Genomic DNA, 21,127 nt, shown 5'->3' on the forward strand with positions numbered 1-21,127 from the left:
GGGATGGCTGCGGGGATGGGGACAGTGACAGGGAGATGGGGATGAGGACAGGGAGACAGGGTGGGGACAGGATGGGGGTGGCTGGGAGATGGGGATGGGGTCGGTGACAGGGATGACAAGGTGGTGGAGTTGGGATGGGGATGACAACAGAGCGATGGGGATGGCTGGGAGGTAGGGATGAGGCTGGGGGGATAGGGACGGGAATAGGGGACGGGGGATAGGAAGAGGAGGCTGGGGAAGTGGGTGCTGGGAGGTGAGGACGGAGGAATGGGGAGAATAGGGAGAGGGGAGGGGGGAATGGGGAGAGGGGAAGGGGCCGGAGGAATGGTGAGAGGGCCGGGGGATGGGAAGGAGGCTGGGAAAGGGGGTGCTGGGAGGTGAGGAGGAGGGGGATGTGAGGGGATGGGGAGAGGGGAAGGAGGCTGGGGAGAGGGGCTGGGGGATGGGAAGAGGAGGCTGGGGAAGGGGGCACTGGGAGGTGAGGATGGGGGAATTGGGGGGATGGGGAGAGGGGAAGGGGCCGAGAGGATGGGGAGAGGGGAAGGGGGATGGGAAGAGGAGGCTGGGGAAGGGGGCACTGGGAGGTGAGGATGGGGGAATTGGGGGGATGGGGAGAGGGGAAGGGGCCGGGAGGATGGGGAGAGGGGAAGGGGGATGGGAAGAGGAGGCTAGGGATGGGGGCGCTGGGAGAGGGGCCGGGGGGATGGAGAGACGGGATGGGGAAAGGGGCTGGGGGGAATTGGGGAGATGGGGAGAGGGGAAGGGGCCGGGGAGGGGGAAGGGGAGAGGAGATGGGAGGAATTGGGGGGATAGGGAGAGGGGAAGGGGCCGGGGAGGGGGAAGGGGACAGGGGGAATTGGGGAGATGGGGAAAGGGGAAGGGGATGGGGAGATGGGAAGGGGAGAGGGGGAGGGGTCGGGGAGGGGGAGACGGGGAGGGGAGGGGACGGGGGGAATTGGGGGGATGGGGACGGAGAGACGGGAAGGGGGGAGGGGGAGGAGGTAGTTGGGGGGGAGGGGGATGGGGAGACGGGGACGGGGGGAATTGGGGGGATGGGGAGAAGGGAAGGGGGATGGGGAGATGGGAAGGGGAGAGGGGAAGGGGAGAGGGGGAGGGGTCGGGGAGGGGAAGGGGGGAGTTGGGGGGATGGGGAGACGGGACGGGGAGAGGGGGAGAGCCCGTGCAGCACCAGGCAGGGGCCCGGGCACCCGGTACTGAACTGGGACCGGCCGCTCTTCCCGCCGCCGCCGGCTCCCGCCGCTGCCAGCTCCCGCCGCGCCGCAGGCTCCGGGTCGCGGCTGGGGCCGGGGGGTGTACACACCGTTACCATGACTACCGCCACTTCCCACCACGTCCGGAAGTGCTGCGGGAGAAGGCGGAAGCGAGGGGAGGCCGTTTCCGGCGGGGGCCCGCGGGCTCTGGTTGGCTACGGCGGCCGGGAGGGGCCAGCGCGGCGCTGGAGCGGACGGCGGCGCCTCTCTCCTCGCGCCTTGCCCTCGCTGCGGCGGCCGGGGCCCGGGCCGGCGCGCGGGGAAGATGCTGGAGGCGGCGGCCGAGCCGGAGCTGGACCCCGAGGACCTGGTGCATTTCTCGGTGGGGGACCTGCCCAGCCGCGGCTACGGGGTGATGGGCGAGATCCGGAGGCAGGGCAAGCTCTGCGACGTGACCCTCAAGGTACCGGGGCGGCGACCGGCCGGGGGGAGCCCCGAGGGGGGGCACAGGGAATGGGGGGGCCCGATGTGGGGGGGGCATGGGATGGGGGGGAGCCCCGCCGGGGGGGCATGGGATGGGGGGGAGCCCCGCCGGGGGGGGGAGTGCGACACGGGGGGGGGAGTGTGACACGGGATGGGGGGATGGGGCGGGGAACGGGATGCGGAGCTGTGAGGGTCGTGGGGCGATGGGATGGGGGGCCCGATGTGCGGGGGGGGTGACACGGGATGGGGCGGGGAACGGGATGCGGAGCTGTGAGGGTTGTGGGGCGATGGGATGGGGGGGCCCGATGTGCGGGGGGGGTGACACGGGATGGGGCGGGGAACGGGATGCGGAGCTGTGAGGGTCGTGGGGCGATGGGATGGGGGGCCCGATGTGCGGGGGGGTGACACGGGATGGGGCGGGGAACGGGATGCAGAGCTGTGAGGGTCGTGGGGCGATGGGATGGGGGGCCCGATGTGCGGGGGGGGTGACACGGGATGGGGCGGGGAACGGGATGCGGAGCTGTGAGGGTCGTGGGGCGATGGGATGGGGGGCCCGATGTGCGGGGGGGGTGACACGGGATGGGGCGGGGAACGGGATGCGGAGCTGTGAGGGTCGTGGGGCGATGGGATGGGGGGGCCCGGTGTGCGGGGGGGGTGACACGGGATGGGGCGGGGAACGGGATGCGGAGCTGTGAGGGTCGTGGGGCGATGGGATGGGGGGCCCGATGTGCGGGGGGGGGTGACACGGGATGGGGCGGGGAACGGGATGCGGAGCTGTGAGGGTCGTGGGGCGATGGGATGGGGGGCCCGATGTGCGGGGGTGGAGTGTGACGCGGGATGGGGCGGGGAACGGGATGCGGAGCTGTGAGGGTCGTGGGGCGATGGGATGGGGGGCCCGGTGTGCGGGGGGGGGGAGGGTGACACTGGATGGGGCGGGGAACGGGATGCGGAGCTGTGAGGGTCGTGGGGCGATGGGATGGGGGGCCCGATGTGCGGGGGGGGTGACACGGGATGGGGCGGGGAACGGGATGCGGAGCTGTGAGGGTCGTGGGGCGATGGGATGGGGGGGCCCGATGTGGGGGGGGTGACACGGGATGGGGCGGGGAACGGGATGCGGAGCTGTGAGGGTTGTGGGGCGATGGGATGGGGGGGCTCGATGTGCGAGGGGGGTGACACGGGATGGGGCGGGGAACGGGATGCGGAGCTGTGAGGGTCGTGGGGCGATGGGATGGGGGGCCCGGTGTGCGGGGGGGGAGGGTGACACTGGATGGGGCGGGGAACGGGATGCGGAGCTGTGAGGGTCGTGGGGCGATGGGATGGGGGGCCCGATGTGCGGGGGGGGTGACACGGGATGGGGCGGGGAACGGGATGCGGAGCTGTGAGGGTCGTGGGGCGATGGGATGGGGGGCCCGATGTGCGGGGGGGGTGACACGGGATGGGGCGGGGAACGGGATGCGGAGCTGTGAGGGTCGTGGGGCGATGGGATGGGGGGCCCGATGTGCGGGGGGGTGACACGGGATGGGGCGGGGAACGGGATGCAGAGCTGTGAGGGTCGTGGGGCGATGGGATGGGGGGCCCGGTGTGCGGGGGGGGAGGGTGACACTGGATGGGGCGGGGAACGGGATGCGGAGCTGTGAGGGTCGTGGGGCGATGGGATGGGGGGCCCGATGTGCGGGGGGGGGTGACACGGGATGGGGCGGGGAACGGGATGCGGAGCTGTGAGGGTCGTGGGGCGATGGGATGGGGGGCCCGATGTGCGGGGGGGTGACACGGGATGGGGCGGGGAACGGGATGCAGAGCTGTGAGGGTCGTGGGGCGATGGGATGGGGGGGCCAGATGTGCGGGGGGGGGGGGAGTGTGACACGGGATGGGGCGGGGAACGGGATGCGGAGCTGTGAGGGTCGTGGGGTGATGGGATGGGGGGCCCGATGTGCGGGGGGGGTGACACGGGATGGGGCGGGGAACGGGATGCGGAGCTGTGAGGGTCGTGGGGCGATGGGATGGGGGGCCCGATGTGCGGGGGTGGAGTGTGACACGGGATGGGGCGGGGAACGGGATGCAGAGCTGTGAGGGTCGTGGGGCGATGGGATGGGGGGCCCGATGTGCGGGGGGGGAGTGTGACACGGGATGGGGCGGGGAACGGGATGCAGAGCTGTGAGGGTCGTGGGGCGATGGGATGGGGGGGCCCGAAAACTATACCAGCTTGTGGCGCCAATCCCATGAGCCTTCGTCCCACACAGGAGGCAGAAGCAGCAGCTCTGTATAAATGGGTGCCTAGGCTATAGACTGTGTCACATACAAAGGGGAGTTGAAGTCCAACCCAACCATAGTTTGCTAATCTCCATTCATGTCGTATGCCTTTGGGTGGAAAGGTGCGTCAAGTGAGTCATCTAGTCCAGTTCTTCTCACCCTAAATATTTGTTTAGATGACTTGGCACTAGTCATCCTTGCATGCCAGGAGTGGCCCTATAAATAGTTCTGTGTTCTCCACTGAGGTGCCATAGGAAATATTTGTTAATTTGAGATGTTCCCACAGCTATCAGTCTCGCAATTCACTCTAATGCAAGGCTGGCTAGCCTGTTGTGAAGCAGGAATCTTAGCTAAAATACATATGCTACAAATTAATATTGCTCAGGGAGCTTATGTTTTTGCTGCTTGGAGATATTATTCATTGTGTTACAGTAACTTCTAGGTTCCACAATCAGGGATCTGTACGCACACAAAATGTAGAGGTGGTTATAATAGAGAAATACTGATTTGAACCTATAAATCAGAGTAACAGGTTGGCATAGCATTCACCCTTCGATGCTACAGGTATGTGAGCCGTAGAGAGATTACTGCAAGACAGATACTGTCATTAGGCTGCTAATTCAGATGTCGCCCAGGATGGTGGTAGCAAAAAATGGTTACAACTTTTTTAGTAGCCTAAGCAAAATGAGTTTGGATTTCAGTCCAGTGTCTGGTGAATGTGTCGACATCACAAAATCTACAGCAGCAATTGGCACCCTTATTGATGCTCTTAGTCAAGAGTCCAAGCACTGACCGAATCATGGACATTGTGCTCCCTTCTAATTCCCAGAGGGTGGTCACTCTACATCAGGGTTGACACGCATTGGTGGGGCGAAGAATTGGCTTGCTGCTACCTGAACTGTTTCTTTTATGTGGAGAAATGGAAAATCAGTCTCTAGGACTGCCATCCATTATCTTTCAAGATCATTTAATTCACTATCTGAAAAAGAATAAAACCCCTGAAGCCTGAACACGCTAACTACAACATAGGAATTGCCACACTGCATCAGGCAAGTGGTCCCTCTAGTCCAGTATCTGAGTGTGGCCCATAGCAGATCCTTCAGAGGAAAATGCTAGAATCCCTGTTAAAGTTAATAACAGAATAGGAGTTTTTAGATGTATACAGTGCTGCTGTTGCCATGCTCAAAGCATGTGACCAGTCCAGTGAGTACAAAATTCATACTATTGAATTAAACCCTAAAATGTTCCCCAGTCTGCACAGATTGAGACTCTTCACCCATTTCCCTCTGCCTTAGAAAAAGATTTACATAAATAAATAGATTTTGCATTCCTTACACTGAGTAGTGTGGGTTACGTACATCTAAATGAAGAATACACAAGAATATTTTGTAAAGCAGCATTCACCAGTGTATTGCCTGTGTGGTGGCCATGAACAAAGTTGTGCTGTCTGAGCCCTGGTCTACACTAGGAGTTGAGGTCGAATTTAGCAGTGTTAAATTGATTTAAACCTGCACCCGTCCACATGACGAAGCCCTTTTTTTCGACTTAAAGGGTTCTTAAAATCGATTTCCTTACTCCACCCCCGACAAGGGGATTAGCGCTGAAATCGGCCTTGCTGGGTCGAGTTTGGGGTACTGTGGATGCAATTAGACGGTATTGGCCTCCGGGAGCTATCCCAGAGTGCTCCATTGTGACCGCTCTGGACAGCACTCTCAACTCAGATGCACTGGCCAGGTAGACAGGAAAAGGCCTGCAAACTTTTGAATTTCAGTTTCCTGTTTGGCCAGCGTGGCAAGCTGCAGGTGACCATGCAGAGCTCATCAGCAGAAGTGACCATGCAGAGCTCATCAGCAGAGGGGACCATGATGGAGTCCCAGAATCGCAAAAGAGCTCCAGCATGGACCGAACGGGAGGTACGGGATCTGATCGCTGTATGGGGAGAGGAATCCGTGCTATCAGAACTCCATTCCAGTTTTCGAAATGTCAAAACATTTGTCAAAATCTCCCAGGGCATGAAGGACAGAGGCCATAACAGGGACCCGAAGCAGTGCCGCGTGAAACTTAAGGAGCTGAGGCAAGCCTCCCAGAAAACCAGAGAGGCAAACGGCCGCTCTGGGTCCGAGCCCCAAACATGCCACTTCTATGATGAGCTGCATGCCATTTTAGGGGGTTCAGCCACCATTACCCCAGCCGCGTTGTTTGACTTCTTCAATGGAGATGGAGGCAACACAGAAGCAGGTTTTGGGGACGAGGAAGATGATGATGAAGTTGTAGATAGCTCACAGCAAGCAAGTGGAGAAACCGGTTTTCCCGACAGCCAGGAACTGTTTCTCACCCTGGGCCTGGAGCCAGTACCCCCCGAACCCACCGAAGGCTGCCTCCCGGACCCGCCAGGCGGAGAAGGGACCTCTGGTGAGTGTACCTTTTAAAATACTATACATGGTTTAAAAGCAAGCATGTTTAATGATTAATTTGCCTTGGCATTGGTGGCTCTCCTGGATATACTCCCAAAGCCTTTGCAAAAGGTTTCTGGGGAGGGCAGCCTTATTCCATCCACCATGGTAGGACACTTTACCACTCCAGGCCAGTAGCACGTACTCGGGAATCACTGTAGAACAAAACATTGCAGTGTATGTTTGCTGGCGTTCAAACAACGTCCGTTCTTTATTTCTCTGTGTTATCCTCAGGAGAGTGATATCATTCATGGTCAGCTGGTTGAAATAGGGTGCTTTTCTAAGGGGACATTCAGAGGTGCCCGTTCCTGCTGGGCTGTTTGCCTGTGGTTGAATAGAAATGTTCCCCGCTGTTAGCCACGGGGAGAGAGGAGGGGCTAGCCACGCCCTGGGGGGAGGCAAAATGTGACCTTGGAACGAAAGCATATGTGCTATGTATGTAATGTTAACAGCACGGTTTACCGTGCAAGAGTGTACCAATTGTTCTATAAAATGTGTCTTTTTATATACCACTATCCCTTTTTTTTTCTCCACCAGCTACATGTGTTTCAAGGATCACAGGATCTTCTCCTTCCCAGAGGCTAGTGAAGATTAGAAGGCGAAAAAAAACGCACTCGTGATGAAATGTTCTCTGAGCTCATGCTGTCCTCCCACACTGACAGAGCACAGATGAATGCGTGGAGGCAGACAATGTTGGAGTGCAGGAAAGCACAAAATGACCAGGAGGAGAGGTGGCGGGCTGAAGAGAGTAAGTGCCGGGCTGAAGAGAGGGCTGAAGCTGAAAGGTGGCGGCAGCGTGATGAGAGGAGGCAGGATTCAATGCTGAGGCTGCTGGAAGATCAAACCAATATGCTCCAGCGTATGGTTGAGCTGCAGGAAAGGCAGCAGGAGCACAGACCGCCGCTACAGCCCCTGTGTAACCAACCGCCCTCCTCCCCAAGTTCCATAGCCTCCTCACCCAGACGCCCAAGAACGCGGTGAGGGGGCCTTTGGCCCCCCAGCCACTCCACCCCAGAGGATTGCCCAAGCAACAGAAGGCTGACATTCAATAAGTTTTAAAGTTTTAAACTTTTAAAGTGCTGTGTGGCCTTGTCCTTCCCTCCTCCACCACCCCTCCTGGGTTACCTTGGTAGTTATCCCCCTATTTGTGTGACGAATGGCTACTTGCATCATGGCCGCCCCCACAGTAGATTTGCCCACTCCAAATGGATTCCCAACTGACCAGTGGCTGTCTGGCGTTGCAAGCTTCCACAGGGCTATTGCTGCTTGCTTCTCAACTGTGAGGGCTGCTCTCGTCTTGGTATTCTTGCGCCTCAGGGCAGGGGAAAGCAAGTCACAAAGTTCCATGAAAGTGCCCTTACGCATGCGAAAGTTTTGCAGCCACTGGGAATCGTCCCAGACCTGCAACGCTATGCGGTCCCACCAGTCTGTGCTTGTTTCCCGGGCCCAGAATCAGCGTTCCACCGCATGAGCTTGCCCCATTAGCACCATGATGCCCACCTTGCCAGGGCCCGTGCTTTGAGAGAAGTCTGTGTCCATGTCCTCATCACCCTCGTCACCGCGCTGATGTCGCCTACTCGCCCGGTATCGCTTTGCCAGGTTCTGGTGCTGCATATACTGCTGGATAACGCGTGTGGTGTGTAATGTGCTCCTAATCGCCAAAGTGATCTGAGCGGGCTCCATGCTTGCCGTGGTATGGCGTCTGCACGGAAAAAAGGCGCAGAACAATTGTCTGCCGTTGCCCTGATGGAGGGAGGGACAACTGACGACATGGCTTACAGGGTTGGCTTACAGGGAATTAAAATCAACAAAGGGGGTGGCCTTGCGAGAAACTGAATGGCCCCCTCAAGGGTAGAACTCAAAACCTCAAGGATAGAACTCAAAACTGGGTTCAGCAGGCCGTTAGGGAGGGAGGGAGGAGAAAATGAATACAAAACGAATCAGGTCTATTTCTTGTTTTGAGCCACTTCATCTATCTTTATACATCTTGCTGGCAGCAGACTGTGCAGTACGACCGCTAGCCATCGTCAACACCTGGGTGCTCGGCAGAAGACGGTGCAGTATGACTACTGGCCATCGTCTTCTGCTGGCTGCAGATTAAAAGACAGTGCACTGCCGGTAGGACTCAATCGCCATGAGACGAAACAAGGAAAATGACCTGGCTGAGTCACTCCCATGTTTGCCCAGGCACCCGGTTAAAAGAGCACCCAGGACTACGTCGACGACGGCTACCAGTCATACTGCACTGTCTGCTGCCAAAAGGCAATAAACTGCTGCTGTGTAGCAATGCAGTACCGCGTCTGCCAGCACCCAGGAGACATACGGTGACGGTTAGCTGAGCGGGCTCCATGCTTGCCGTGGTATGGCGTCTGCACAGGTAACTCAAGAAAAAAGGCGGAGAACGATTGTCTGCCCTTGCTTTCACAGAGGGAGGGAGGGAATGGGGGCCTGATGATATGTACCCAGAACCACCCGCGACAATGTTTTAGCCCCATCAGGCACTGGGATTTCTACCCAGAATTCAAATAGGCGGTGGAGACTGCGGGAACTGTGGGATAAGTACCCACAGTGCAACGCTCCAGAAGTCGACGGTTGCCTCGGTACTGTGAACACACTCCGCCAACTACATGCACTTAGAGCATTTGTGTGGGGACACACACAATCGACTGTATAAAAACGCTTTCTACAAAACCGACTTCTATAAATCGACCTAATTTCGTAGTGTAGACATACCCTAAGATATAATATTTGGGATAGGCTTGCTAGCCATAATCAGAGAATCCCCTTCACAACTTAGATGATCATGCTTGGTAGTTTCTTAGAGAGAAAGTATTGACCTCTATCTATATAGCGCTGTGTTTCTCAGTGTGTGTGGATGTCTGATGGAGATGGGAAGCCTCTCACTCCTGAGATGTTAGTAGCATCTAAAGTAGTTGCCACCTGATGTGTCTTTAACCTATTTGAAACTAGTCCAGTTCCACATTCCTTTGTGTCTAGATGCTATAGCATTACATCTGCCTAAGCTAGATCACGAATTCCACTATCACAGTTGGGTCCCTTGGTGGTCTTTGTGGCAGAGGCTTGAGCAATCCTCCCAAGCTCGCTTTTGATACATATTTCAGGGGGAGGAGGTGAGGTTTGAAGTGCCAATATCTGTGAAATAGCTTTTGTGTTGATAAAAGACTTTGACATCTAAGGCTATTTCATTAACACTATTTTCTCTTCAAGAGTGTCTTTCAATGTAATTAATCATGATAGTGAATATCCTACTTCTCTGCCACTTCCACCGGCTGTCAACTCGCTTTTCAGCACTGACCTCATGTTCTTTAGCAGTTGAGTTGACATGGTTCATTCTCTTCAAGCCAAATCTTTCTTCCTGATCATTCAGTACAAGATGCCTTTTCCAGCTTTATTCATTATGCAGTACTGGGTATTATGGAAGCAAATTTTGAGAGTGTTTTTCAAGTAGATACAGCAGCCACTTTAATACATAGCTGACTTATGAAAAGTACTTTTTCCACTGATCTTGTGGTCCATAGCACAGATCAGTTGAATAAGGGTCTCTTCTCCAGTGTTGATCAGCACTTTAACCATGTTGGAAGACAATGGCTGTAAATGGGATTCCTCTAGCATATGATAGTGGTTGCTGGGTGGACAGGAGCTAAGTGGTTCAGTGGTGTTAGCTCTACCTAACTTTCTGCTTCCTGTAAGTAGAGATAGAAGGGATAAAATCAGTGACAAAAATGAGTTTTATGGCGATAACTGAAAGAGGAGCTCATTTAATATGATGAATAGTAAAACTTGAAAACTTACTGTTTATTATTTGGATTAACAATGAATTAATCTTGGAGTGTCTTAACTCCTGTGTTAAAGGCTGAATTCAATATTTAACTGTAGTCTGTGGGCCTGGGGTACGAATCTAGGACAATACCTTACCCTGGATCTACAGACATCAATAGGAGGTTTGTACATTGTTGTTAAAGTCCCTGTATCTCACTTGGCTCATTAATTGTGCTAATCTTTGGGACCACTTCTGGTTTTTGCTCTTCTTCTTTTCTGAGTGCTTAGCTGACTCGAGTTCTAGAGTCAATGCCTCAATAAGATGAATAGGTCGGGGGACGTGAGGAGTTCACAGCTTTCAGACATCCTCTTTGTTTGTTTGCATACTCAGGCCCGGTCTGCACTACAGAGTTAGGTTGATGTAAGCTGCCTTTCATTGACCTACGCCAACTTAATAGCTCGACCTCCATGCGTGGCGTAGAGTCAAGGTTGATGTAGTTAGGTTGACGGGGTGTCACTGTAGGCACTGCGTTGCTTTCGTTGACTGTTACTGGCTTTCAGGAGCTGTCCCACGCTGACAGCGCAATCGCTACAGGCGCTCCTGGTGAGGAGATGCACCTCCAACACAAGGAGCAAAGTGCAGACACGTACAAAACAATGTAATTACTGTGGCGGCTGTATGCTGACGTAAGTTAAGTCAGCTTAATTTTGTAGTGTAGACATGGCCTCAGGCCGACAACACTACATCAGTTTTTACATTTGGCTCATGTTTGAAAAAATAATTTCACAACCATAGTGTCTAGAAACTTTAATTTTAAAATGAAAGAATCTGAATGTGTCATTAGGGCCACATAAATAAGCTGGGTATTTGACACCTCTGTTTGTCTAATGGAAAAGTGCATGATTAACAAACAGCAGTACTCAAATGATCACTGCCAAGAGAAACCTGTAAGATAACTTTAACATTGTATCAGGCTTGCAACACTTCTCTTCCAACTTGTTTTCTCATCTGAGAATCACTGCCGCTGCAATTCAGGTTGCTCAATAGACCATGGTGCTGTTTCAGCAGCAGGTGGCAGCTTGTTTTAGATGCGATTAGACAAAGAAGTGCTGATTTGACTCGATCTGTCAAATCTCTGATTATTCTAAGCTGGGTTTGGGGAAGTCTGTCACTGCTCCTCATGATCATCTCTCTGAACACAAGGTTTCTGGGGCAGAAGTTGAGCTGTGTGTCTGGCACAAGCGCACCCTGCTAGGGTACAAGGTGCCCATTGAGGGCTCATGCCCTTTCATTTCTGCGCCAACATACAGGGTTTGTCTGGGTTGCTAAACTAAGGGGCTAGAAACACCATTCCTTATTCCAGTCTTTCTCAAACTCTTCCAGATTGTGGATCCCTCCTTAAGTTAGATGCCATTTTGTGCGCACCTCTCCTCCCAGCCCCCATTCCACTACAGTAACTCCTCGCTTAAAGTTGTAGTTATGGTCTTGAAAAATGTGACTTTAAGCAAAACGATGTTAAGCAAATCCAATTTCCCCATAAGAATTAATGTAAATGGAACACACAGTGGTATTGTACTTTAAACTCAGAGGAGCCAGGTAGATTTTTTGGACTCCAATTTCTTACATTCCTTTAGCTTTTCAAGGTATTATCTGCTGTGGATTGCCTCCAGCCTGGTATACATGCAATTTTCCTGGATGGCCAGTGAAAAGGAATGCTGTTGATTAGTTTGAACTATGCGGAGAACTACTCCCTACTCACAACCTTTACTGCAAGACCCAAGGAGGATCTAATGTAAATAGGGGGGGTTAGGTTCCATTTAAATTTCTTGTTCATGCCATTTTCCCTCTGTTTTAAAGCTATCAGTTGGCCCTAGTAATTCCAATAAGGCATTTTTTCTTCTGTTGCTCTAGATGCTTATTGGTATCTTTGCAGGCAGTTGGGTTTTAGGAGAGATTTTTTTTTACATCTAACTGCTGTTACCCTGTATCGAACATGAGGGGATATTTTTATACATAGTGATTGGCTGAATGGTGACATGTGACAATACCCTAAATTGGAATGTTTGATTATCTTCCTCCTATCTGAGGGCTTGTCTACATTACCGCTTAAATCGATGTAACTTACGTTGCTCAGGGGTGTGAAAAGGCCACCCCACTGAGCGGCGTAAGTTACATCAACTTAAAGCGGTGTCCACACTGTGCTGTGTTGGTGGGAGTTGCTCTCCTGCCGACATAGCTTCTGCCTCTCGTTGAGGTGGAGTAATTATGCTGACAGGAGAGCGCTCTCCCATCAGCATAGTGCATCTTTACCAGGCATGCTACAGCTGTGCCAGTGTAGCACGATAGCGTAGACTTGCCCTAAGCTTATGCTGTTTTTGACTCTCTAATTTACACTAGAGTTGACTGCTTGGTCTTTTTGCCCTTTCGCTTTTCCCTCAGAATGTAATAGCCCCAGAAATCATAGCAAAAAAAGGTCCAGTGTCACGTTAGGTAGCTCTGGGCCTGTTAACAAAGGCTCTTAAAGATGTTTAACCAAAAAAAAAAAAAAAAAAAGACGAGATCTTTGCACCAAGGGGTTTACTGATGGCTTCTCAGTTATGCAGCCTCCTGTTGTCATGAAAACAATAGATGTCTTTTTATTACACCTACTGTGTTTTTCTATGAAGAAGGCTCCATTATGTGTTGGAACTAATTAATATTTTAAGCGTGTGGGTGTGTAGTGGAGAATGATTTTTCATTAGTCTACTACACATCATAGTAAAGGAACATTGCATAATATCCTTTGTCAGAAGTGGAATAAACTGCATGGGTGATTCTGCCTGTAATGGGTTCCACTGAATCCCTGTAAACTGTGTCTTTCTCCAGGAAACTTCAAGACACCTGCTAATATGGATTGTAAAATATTTCTAAAATAGTTTTATCCTTCTGTAAACTCTTACCAGACTCCTTGCCCTTTATTACTAAGATTTTTGCTCAGGAAATTGAAGGGTTAAAAGAGCTAATTGAAGCATGCAAGTGATACACAAGACGCTCTCAAACAGCTCTATGAATCCTGACCAGTAGTGCCCTGTTTTGTCTCTTCCTGGGGCTCCTATCAACAGCACTTCAGGCACAAATGAAATGCCAAGGACTAAAGACCAACTTAAAGGTTAGTCTGTAAAAGTGAAAGGTGAATGTACTAATCTGTATGAACTCATAAGAGTGCCTGTATTTTTATGACCTCACAGATGTTCTCATGGCACAGATTAGGTCATTGCAAATGGAAGCTTCTGACTTAAAGTATGGATGAAATCTTAAAAGATCCTTGTGTCATGCTGTCTGGAGTGGCTCACGACTGAGTGCCTTCCTTAGGGTAGACTGTCAAAAACAGGGCAGACACCCTGAACTGGTGGTGTGCTCTATAATTAGATTTCACCAAGCCAGTAACAAATGTGAACTTCTGGATCACGAAAACAGTCTTATCATGGGTTCACAGACAGAGTCCTCTTAGACTCGCCAGTCCATCTTGCCACCCAGACAAACTGGCGTATCGATAAGTGATCACTTAAACCAAATGTTCCGATTGCTTCCAGTCACTTACCCCAAATCAGTTGGTGCTCTTGATCTTACATCAAAGAAAACACCTTTAGCCAATCCTGTAATAGACTCTCTAAAGGTTTATTAGGAAAAAGAAATGAGTTATTTACAGGTTAAAGCAGGTAAACACGCACAGACACACACACACACACAAGTGAGTTATTGCCTAAATCCTAAGAGTGACAGAGTTGTAGTGATCTGGCAATTTAAAGTGTGTCTCAGGGCGGGCTCAAGATCTCTGGCTTTAGTTTGTCTCTAGCACTGTCAGAGTTCAAACAGTCAGCAAGATGGAAAATTTTCCTCTGACTTTGTTTTATTTCCTTCATTCAGCTTCCAAGTCCACAGGACAAGCTTCCTTGCCCATAGCACTTCCATGGTGCAACAGGACCAGTAACCAATTCTCTATATTGGGATGTTCCTTGATGGCCCATCTGATTTTGATAGCCCTTCTGGATGGGTGCGGGAGACGATTCCAGTGCCTGGGTTCACAACTTCAGAGCAAACATTTTCAAAGTTATAAAGCAAAACTAACATATTTTCTTATAGCCTGGAATACACACATTACGTGAGATTAATGCATGCAAGCATTTCGTAGTCTAAACACTGGATGCATTCTTACAAGACTGATACCTATTTTGAGCAAAACAAACGTACAGGTGAACTGGCCAATCTCCAGCTATGAGTTTGTTAATTCTTAGCTAATGCCTGCAGCCTGGGCAAGAGCTGGCATCTGGCCTGCCTACGTCCCACCGTGTTTTAGGCAAATATCGCTTAGTAACATGGAACAAAGGACAGCAGATATTGAAAATGACACATCAGCGATAGATGTTTTAAAGTAGAATGCTTCAGTTTGCCTTGTGAGAGCAATTGCTCTGTAAAACCCTGTTTTGAGGTGCTGCTATGCAAAACGCCAAATCTTTAGGTTTAGCCACTTCTTACTTTCTTTGGAAACAACTGTTTTAACTTCAACTGAGCTGCCCATCTAATTTCTTTTTTCTTTGGATGCGTTCAGTCCAGGGAATGATCTGTCCAATGAATGTCTAGAATGTATTGGTTTGTTTAAATTTACAACAAAAAGTAAATGCTTTTCCTCTTTGTCTGCTTTTAAACTGGGCTCAGTAAGATGCCCCGATAAAGGCTGGGCGTAATGGTCAATTCAAAAAATTGCACTGTTATGTGAAAGATGACCTACAAAATCAAAACAGAAACTGAATGGCCTCAATAACATGTATTGAATGCTCATGCTAACTGTGGAGCGTTAACATGGCTTTACTAAACCCTAAACTGGGGGGGGGGGGGGGGGCAATAATCCCTTTACTGTTGCTGCACGTACTAAACGTGTAGTAGTTCAAAGAACACTTGCTCACGCTGTCGTACCACAGGGACTGCTGGCGTTGGAGAGTCAGAGCCATCATGCTGGGTGATGTTTTTAGTGAGACCGTGTATTACCAAAACCCCGTGGAACTGATACTTTTTCGTGCTTTCCACCACTTCTGACTCTTGATCGACTTTTAATACATTTTACACCTTCAAACTATTGTAGAAGCACTTACCTTCAATGGTCCTGGGCGGTGGGTGATAATCAACTCAGTCATATAGGTGCGGAAAACTGAGGCACTGTGGTACAGTGATTTGGGCAAAGTCAGCTGTGCACAGGTTGAGTATAGGGCCCAGCTGATCCCACATCCCAATAGTGCATTCAGACCACGAGATAACGTTGTCTCCCCTGAAAGCTGGCTCAGTTGCTGTCTCGTTTCCACTCTTCCTGCTCTTCGTTGTGCGCTGAGTAATTCCACAGCCTGATGCTTGTGGCGGGATTTGTTCACCCACATGGAAGTGATTATGCAAAAACAAAATCTCTTCCAACAGTTAGACACAGAGCGCGGTAATTCACCATGATGGAAAAGGAAATTCCATTAAAGAACATTTGCATAGTAGGAGTCTGTTACACTTCATTAACTTCCTGAGGTGCAGAGGCTCTTTACCTGAAAATTTCCTTCCTCTCTGTGGGCTTGACTCGCCAAGCACCCTCTATGTTGGTGTATTTGTGTGTGTTCAATGGGTTCTCTCAGGTAGGCTCAGTGCAAGATTTTGGTTCACTTCTAAGCAAAAGTGGCTTTATAAAACCCTTAGCAGGAACCCTCCTACTCTCCTTAGCGTCCATGGAAACAAATCTTTGGAGTTTAAATAAGCCTGAGGAACTAGTCTGGGACTCGGGAGATTCACGTTTGGTTAGGTGCTTTGCCACAGACTTCTTGTCTGACCTTGAGCAAGTCACTTATCACCCTGTGCCTGAGTCCCATTGCAGGACATCTTTGGTGAAGTTTGTGAGGCACATGGGTACTACGGTGCTGTAGAAGTGTGTAGAAATCTTCCTCAAGCAGTCTTTCCTCTTTCTCCTCCACACTCAGCCTCCTTTGAACTCCTATCTAGTGACTTGGCGTATTTTGTTCAGACTAAGCTGTAAAGGGCAGGAAATGTTTATAAATAATAATACCGTAGAGTTAGAAAGTGACGTATAGCATGCATATTACTTACATGATTTATAGACAGAACAATAATAGCAGGGAAGTACCTTTACACTATTGAGTTGGCCTTCCTAATTGTTAATTGTGATGTTACTATCTAGAGCAGGGATGAGCAAACTTTTTGGCCGGAGGGCCACATTGGGGTTGCAGAACTGTATGGAGAGCTCTGTAGGGAAGGCTGTGCCTCCCCAAACAGCCTGGCCCCCACCCCCTATCTGACCCCTCCCACTTCCCGCCCCCTGAGTGCCCCCCTCAAAACCTCCCACCCATCCAAAGCCCCCTGCTCCTTGTCCCCTGACTGCCCCCTCCCAGGACCCCCCCGCCCCTATCCAACCTCCTCTGCTCCCTGTCCCCTGACTACCCCGACCCCTATCCACACCCCCACCCCCTGACAGGCCCCCCGGGACTCCCACACCTATCCAGCCGCCCCCTGGGACCCCTCACCCCGACTCCAGCCCCCTTCCCATGTCCCTCAGAGCAGCATGTCCGGCAGCCGCGCCAGCCGGCCGGAGCCAGATGCACCGCCCAGCTGGAGCCAGACACGTTGCCGCACTGCCCTGCAGGAGCATGCAGCCCCACTGTCCAGAGCACTGCCCATGTGGCTGCGGGGGAGGGGCCCGGGGCTAGCCTCACCAGAAGGGAGCTCAAGGGCCGGGTAGGACGGTCCCGTGGGCCGTAGTTTGCCCAACTCTGATCTAGAGGCCCGCTTCATTATTTGCAGTTTAAATAAGGTTATATTTGTAGGTGAGAGATGGAAAATGTGTTATACATATGGATAGGATTTATTCTGTTTGTGTGGAAATATAAATTAGGTTTGTTACAAAGGATAAACATCTCTATAATTGTTGATGACAAAATCTAAAGTGAAACTTTATTGTACAAGTTGAGATGCAGTAAGAAATTTAGTGGCAAAAATAGACTTTTAAAACCTCTAGCAATCTGTTAATAACATAGCCAAGGGTATTTGTTTTTTAAAGAGAAATAAGCATAGATTACAAATAATTATGTATGTCGTGTGACTCTTCCCAGTTTGACTGCATTTATAATGCGCTCATCACCGGTGTCTTAAGTGCTGAGTTTGATGGCTCTTCTTTGGAGCTAGTCATCCAGCTGTCTGCGATGCGAGGTTGTGTTGACATGGTGTAACTACACAGCCATTTTGTTAATGCACATGCCAAAGCTTAAAGTGTGGTTAAGGGCTGTACAGAGAACGTAAATATGAGCAGATCTATTTGGGTGGGGAAGTGAGTTTATGTGGGAATGAAGGTAAATGAACAGATGAGGCATTGGGGTATAATGACCATGCTGAAGGAAAAGGCAGAGGCTGAAATTACAGAATGTAAACCCTAAAATAAAGATGTGGATTTACATTGACCAGCAGCTAGTAATTGGTGGCTGAGGGAAGAGAAAACTAATGACTGATTAGCCCAGCTTTGAATTCTGTGGAAGGACTGGAATGCATGATTCATGTCAGGTCTAAATGACCTGGCTGTTTTCCTGGCGTAGGGTGCTCCGACAGTAGATGGGTGATATGAAAAATTATGATTATAACAGTTTCCCCCGGCAGCTTGGTATTTCCTGTACAGAAGCAGGTGGGGGAGACAGATCTGGGACGAGAGAAGTTGCGCACTCTTGAACCGGTGAATTATTGTAGGTAAACTGACTCTATCGACCTTGGTTGTTGATCATTAACAATCCAGAGATGACCCCGCTGTTAATCTACAACAGGGTCCAGCAGATGCCAAACAGCAGATAGTCACGTTGGCTGGTAAAGGAGAATGAAAATGTTCCAGACGTTAGACTGGAGCAGGAGGGAGGTGGGCTTTGGTGTCTACAGTTAGAAACTTATTTCCACATGTAGCATCTAAATAGAAGTGATTTGATTTTTTTTTCCATAGATGGTGAATACATGCAGCTCTCAATGACTTTCACTGCAGCTGTAGGTCAGCGCCTCTAAAAATAAGGCCACTAATTTAAGTGCCTTACTCTAGAGGTCAAATCAGAGAGTTTTTGCACAGCCTTTTCAACCCCTGGTACCCCTAAAGGTGTCAACGCACTAAAGTGGATCATCTAGACCAAGGGTCTCAAACACCCGGGCCACATGCGGCCCGCAGGGTTATTTCAGGGAAGGGGTTGGAATTGGGGCAGGGAAGGCGTGGGAAGAGGCAGGGCATGGGCGGGGCCTCACAGAAGGGGTGGAGTGGGGGCGGGACAGCGGGGGGTAGTCAGTGGTGTGGCCCTCAGGCCAATGTACTAGTCCTTATGTGGCCCTTGTGGTCATTTGAGTTTGAGACCCCTGATCTAGACCAATAGTTATGCTCGCTGTCCTTGTTCCCCTTCTGTCTGTTCATAGGTAGGGGACCACAAATTCAGCGCCCACCGGATCGTACTAGCAGCCTCCATCCCTTACTTTCATGCTATGTTTACAAATGACATGATGGAATGCAAACAGGATGAGATTGTCATGCAAGGAATGGATCCAAGGTAACTCCCTGGGACAGCCAAGGGACCACAGCCAATACAGCTTGTCGATGACGTTTTTGCCAATCTCTGCACACAAATGCAAATGTATAGGTTTAGAAACATGCTTTTAAGGGTTAAGATAAATCACATTTTTAAATAAATTTATGTTGCTACTAGCATCTTAGATTGTTATTAAGTTGAAATAATCCAATAGAGCTGAACGCAAGTGACCCTTTTTCTGCTCTTCTCCACCCTGTTTAGTGCACTAGAGGCTCTGATCAACTTTGCTTACAACGGACACCTAGCAATTGATCAGCAGAATGTTCAGTCTTTGCTGATGGGGGCAAGTTTCCTTCAGCTGCAAAATATCAAAGATGCCTGCTGTACCTTTCTCAGAGAGAGGTAAGGGTCCCCTTGGTCCTGTGCCTTTGACTGCTCCCTCAGAACGTGGGGTCATGGGTTCTGGTCTTGCTGTGGAACAGGGTGGTGGAATTGTGCTGTTAGAGCACAAGATGCTAAACTGTGGTCCTTCCTTCCAGTTGCTTGTGGTGGGTTCAGGAAAAAGTTAAATATCCTTTGGCCCTTTACAAGAAGGGTGGAGGAGGACTCTGTATCCTCATTCCATGTCCAGCTGTGGGCGGTGGGGCAGGCCCAGATGGGCATGAGTTACTGTCTGGAACAAAGGTGACACATCCCGATCACTGAAACCGGAAAATGGAAATGCTAAACTGACATGTTTTACTGCACTCAGTAAGGGTTCATTGTGCAGACTCTCTTACTAAGGGCTCTGCAGTTCTACTGCACTCTCTTGATCCACTTCTTGAATGCAGCTGTAAAACAGTTTTATCACAGCTTTATATCTACCCTTAAAATGTTTCTCTGGGGTTCGATGTAGGACCTTGTACTGCCCATCATCATCATAGATCTGAGCACCTCAAACAGCGATTTTACTCTGTGAAACAGGAAGGGACTGTCCCCAGTTTACAGACTGGGAAACCAGGCACAGATCAAATGATTTATCAAAGGTACTACAGGGAGCCTGTGGAAGAGCAAGGAATTGATCCCAGGTCTTCTGAGTCCAGTCCAGTGCCTGAGCTACAAGACCATCTTAGTAATAAATGTCAAGATCCTACAAATCAAGGAGTTCGGTTAGTGTCTGGAAATATACCATACGTTCACCATTGGAAGTGTCAGGTATCCTTAGTTTTTATGTTTTACTATGCCGTGTTCTTCTGCAGCTCTTCAGTTCATTCCATGGTATTGCACCAAACATACGTAATAAATGCAAAATCTCAACCAGTTTTTTTCATTCTGTATGGACTTATCCCAAAATGCATGATTCAGAGAAGAAATTTACTATGGCCCTGTTTCAGATGTTTCCATGTGAACCCAGGGGTTCTCTGCTATGTGTAAAACATAGATAATTAGCTCAAATAGTTAGTAAAATCATTACATACTTGGTTTTTCCTGGCAAAAAAATTAATTTTTGCACCCTGGGCTCGGTACCAAACAGAGAGAACTGGGTTGCACTGGTGAAGTGCTGGGGCCACGCTTAGAGACTCAAATCCATTTTTAGGCACCTAAATAAAAGTGGCCTGATTCTTTTTCCCCCACAGGTTCTGAGCTGCCACAGTTCCACCTAAACTTAATGGGAGCTGCTTATGCTGAGCACCTTTGAATGGTGGGCCACTCTTACTGAGCTCTGAAATATGGATTTGAGAGGGTAGTTAAGGTTTTTATGTATAACGAGATACATTTGAAAATCAGTGGGCTCTGATCACATGCCTCAGGAATAGCCAGAACATGCATGTCTAGTTCCAGTTTTTACAGGAAGGTTATGATGACTGGGTTTTTTTCTTATTTAACTTTACTATGTGTTCCTGAGGATTCTCTGGGTGTTGGTGACCTCACAGTTTGCCAGGATTTAAAGTCCAAGGCTGTGTAAACCTTTGCTTGGCAGGTAATGACTGCGCTTTCCCTGCGCTCACCATATCTAACTCTTTGCTTTGTAAAATACTCTTGGTTCACTCCATTATTAAACGTGCCACAGTGTTGTTTTAAATGTTTGGATCTTTATGCCCTGTAAGAGCTTGGCATTGCCAGACCTTCAGGGTTCTGTACCCATCCTCTCCGTGGTCATTGCTCTGCTGATGTACGCTCAGAATTGGTTATGTAAAGTTTGAAAGCAACCGTGAAGATTCCCTCTTCGGAGGATCAAATCCAAACAAGCAGCTTCATTGTGATGAATCTCCCCTTGACCCCTTCTGAAGACTGCGGAAACTTGCACCTAGGGTTTATTTCCATTATTCAGACGTCGGGACTGAAAAAAGGAGGAAGAGTATAAAAGGGAGGTGCCAAAATTGACCTTTGGGCTAAAGGCAG

General features: G+C 50.3%; 2 protein-coding genes across 9 annotated transcripts in view; one reads left to right on the plus strand and one right to left on the minus strand.

Moving 5' to 3' along the window:
• The window catches only part of KIF9 (kinesin family member 9), a 45,598-nt gene extending 44,173 nt beyond the window's left edge, over nucleotides 1-1,425 (minus strand). For 3 of the 7 annotated variants that reach the window (XM_043541716.1, XM_043541719.1, XM_043541718.1), the window contains exon 1: nucleotides 1,221-1,361. In XM_043541716.1, coding sequence (XP_043397651.1) covers nucleotides 1,221-1,330 — 110 coding nt within the window. In that variant the 5' untranslated portion in view covers nucleotides 1,331-1,361. Of the gene's footprint in view, nucleotides 1-1,220 lie in introns of all 7 variants that reach the window. The other 4 variants (XM_037891273.2, XM_037891276.2, XM_037891274.2 and 1 more) reach the window with 4 other exon arrangements.
• Nucleotides 1,376-21,127, plus strand: part of KLHL18 (kelch like family member 18) — a 43,211-nt gene continuing 23,459 nt past the window's right edge. Inside the window, exons 1-3 of one of the 2 annotated variants that reach the window (XM_037891282.2) lie at nucleotides 1,376-1,674; nucleotides 18,636-18,766; nucleotides 19,007-19,147. In XM_037891282.2, the coding sequence (XP_037747210.1) occupies nucleotides 1,537-1,674; nucleotides 18,636-18,766; nucleotides 19,007-19,147 (410 nt within the window). In that variant the 5' untranslated portion in view covers nucleotides 1,376-1,536. The remainder of the gene's footprint in view (nucleotides 1,675-18,635; nucleotides 18,767-19,006; nucleotides 19,148-21,127) is intronic. The other variant, XM_037891281.2, reaches the window with a different exon arrangement.

Source organism: Chelonia mydas, chromosome 2, assembly GCF_015237465.2.
Source record: "Chelonia mydas isolate rCheMyd1 chromosome 2, rCheMyd1.pri.v2, whole genome shotgun sequence".
Lineage (NCBI taxonomy): Eukaryota > Metazoa > Chordata > Testudines > Cheloniidae > Chelonia > Chelonia mydas.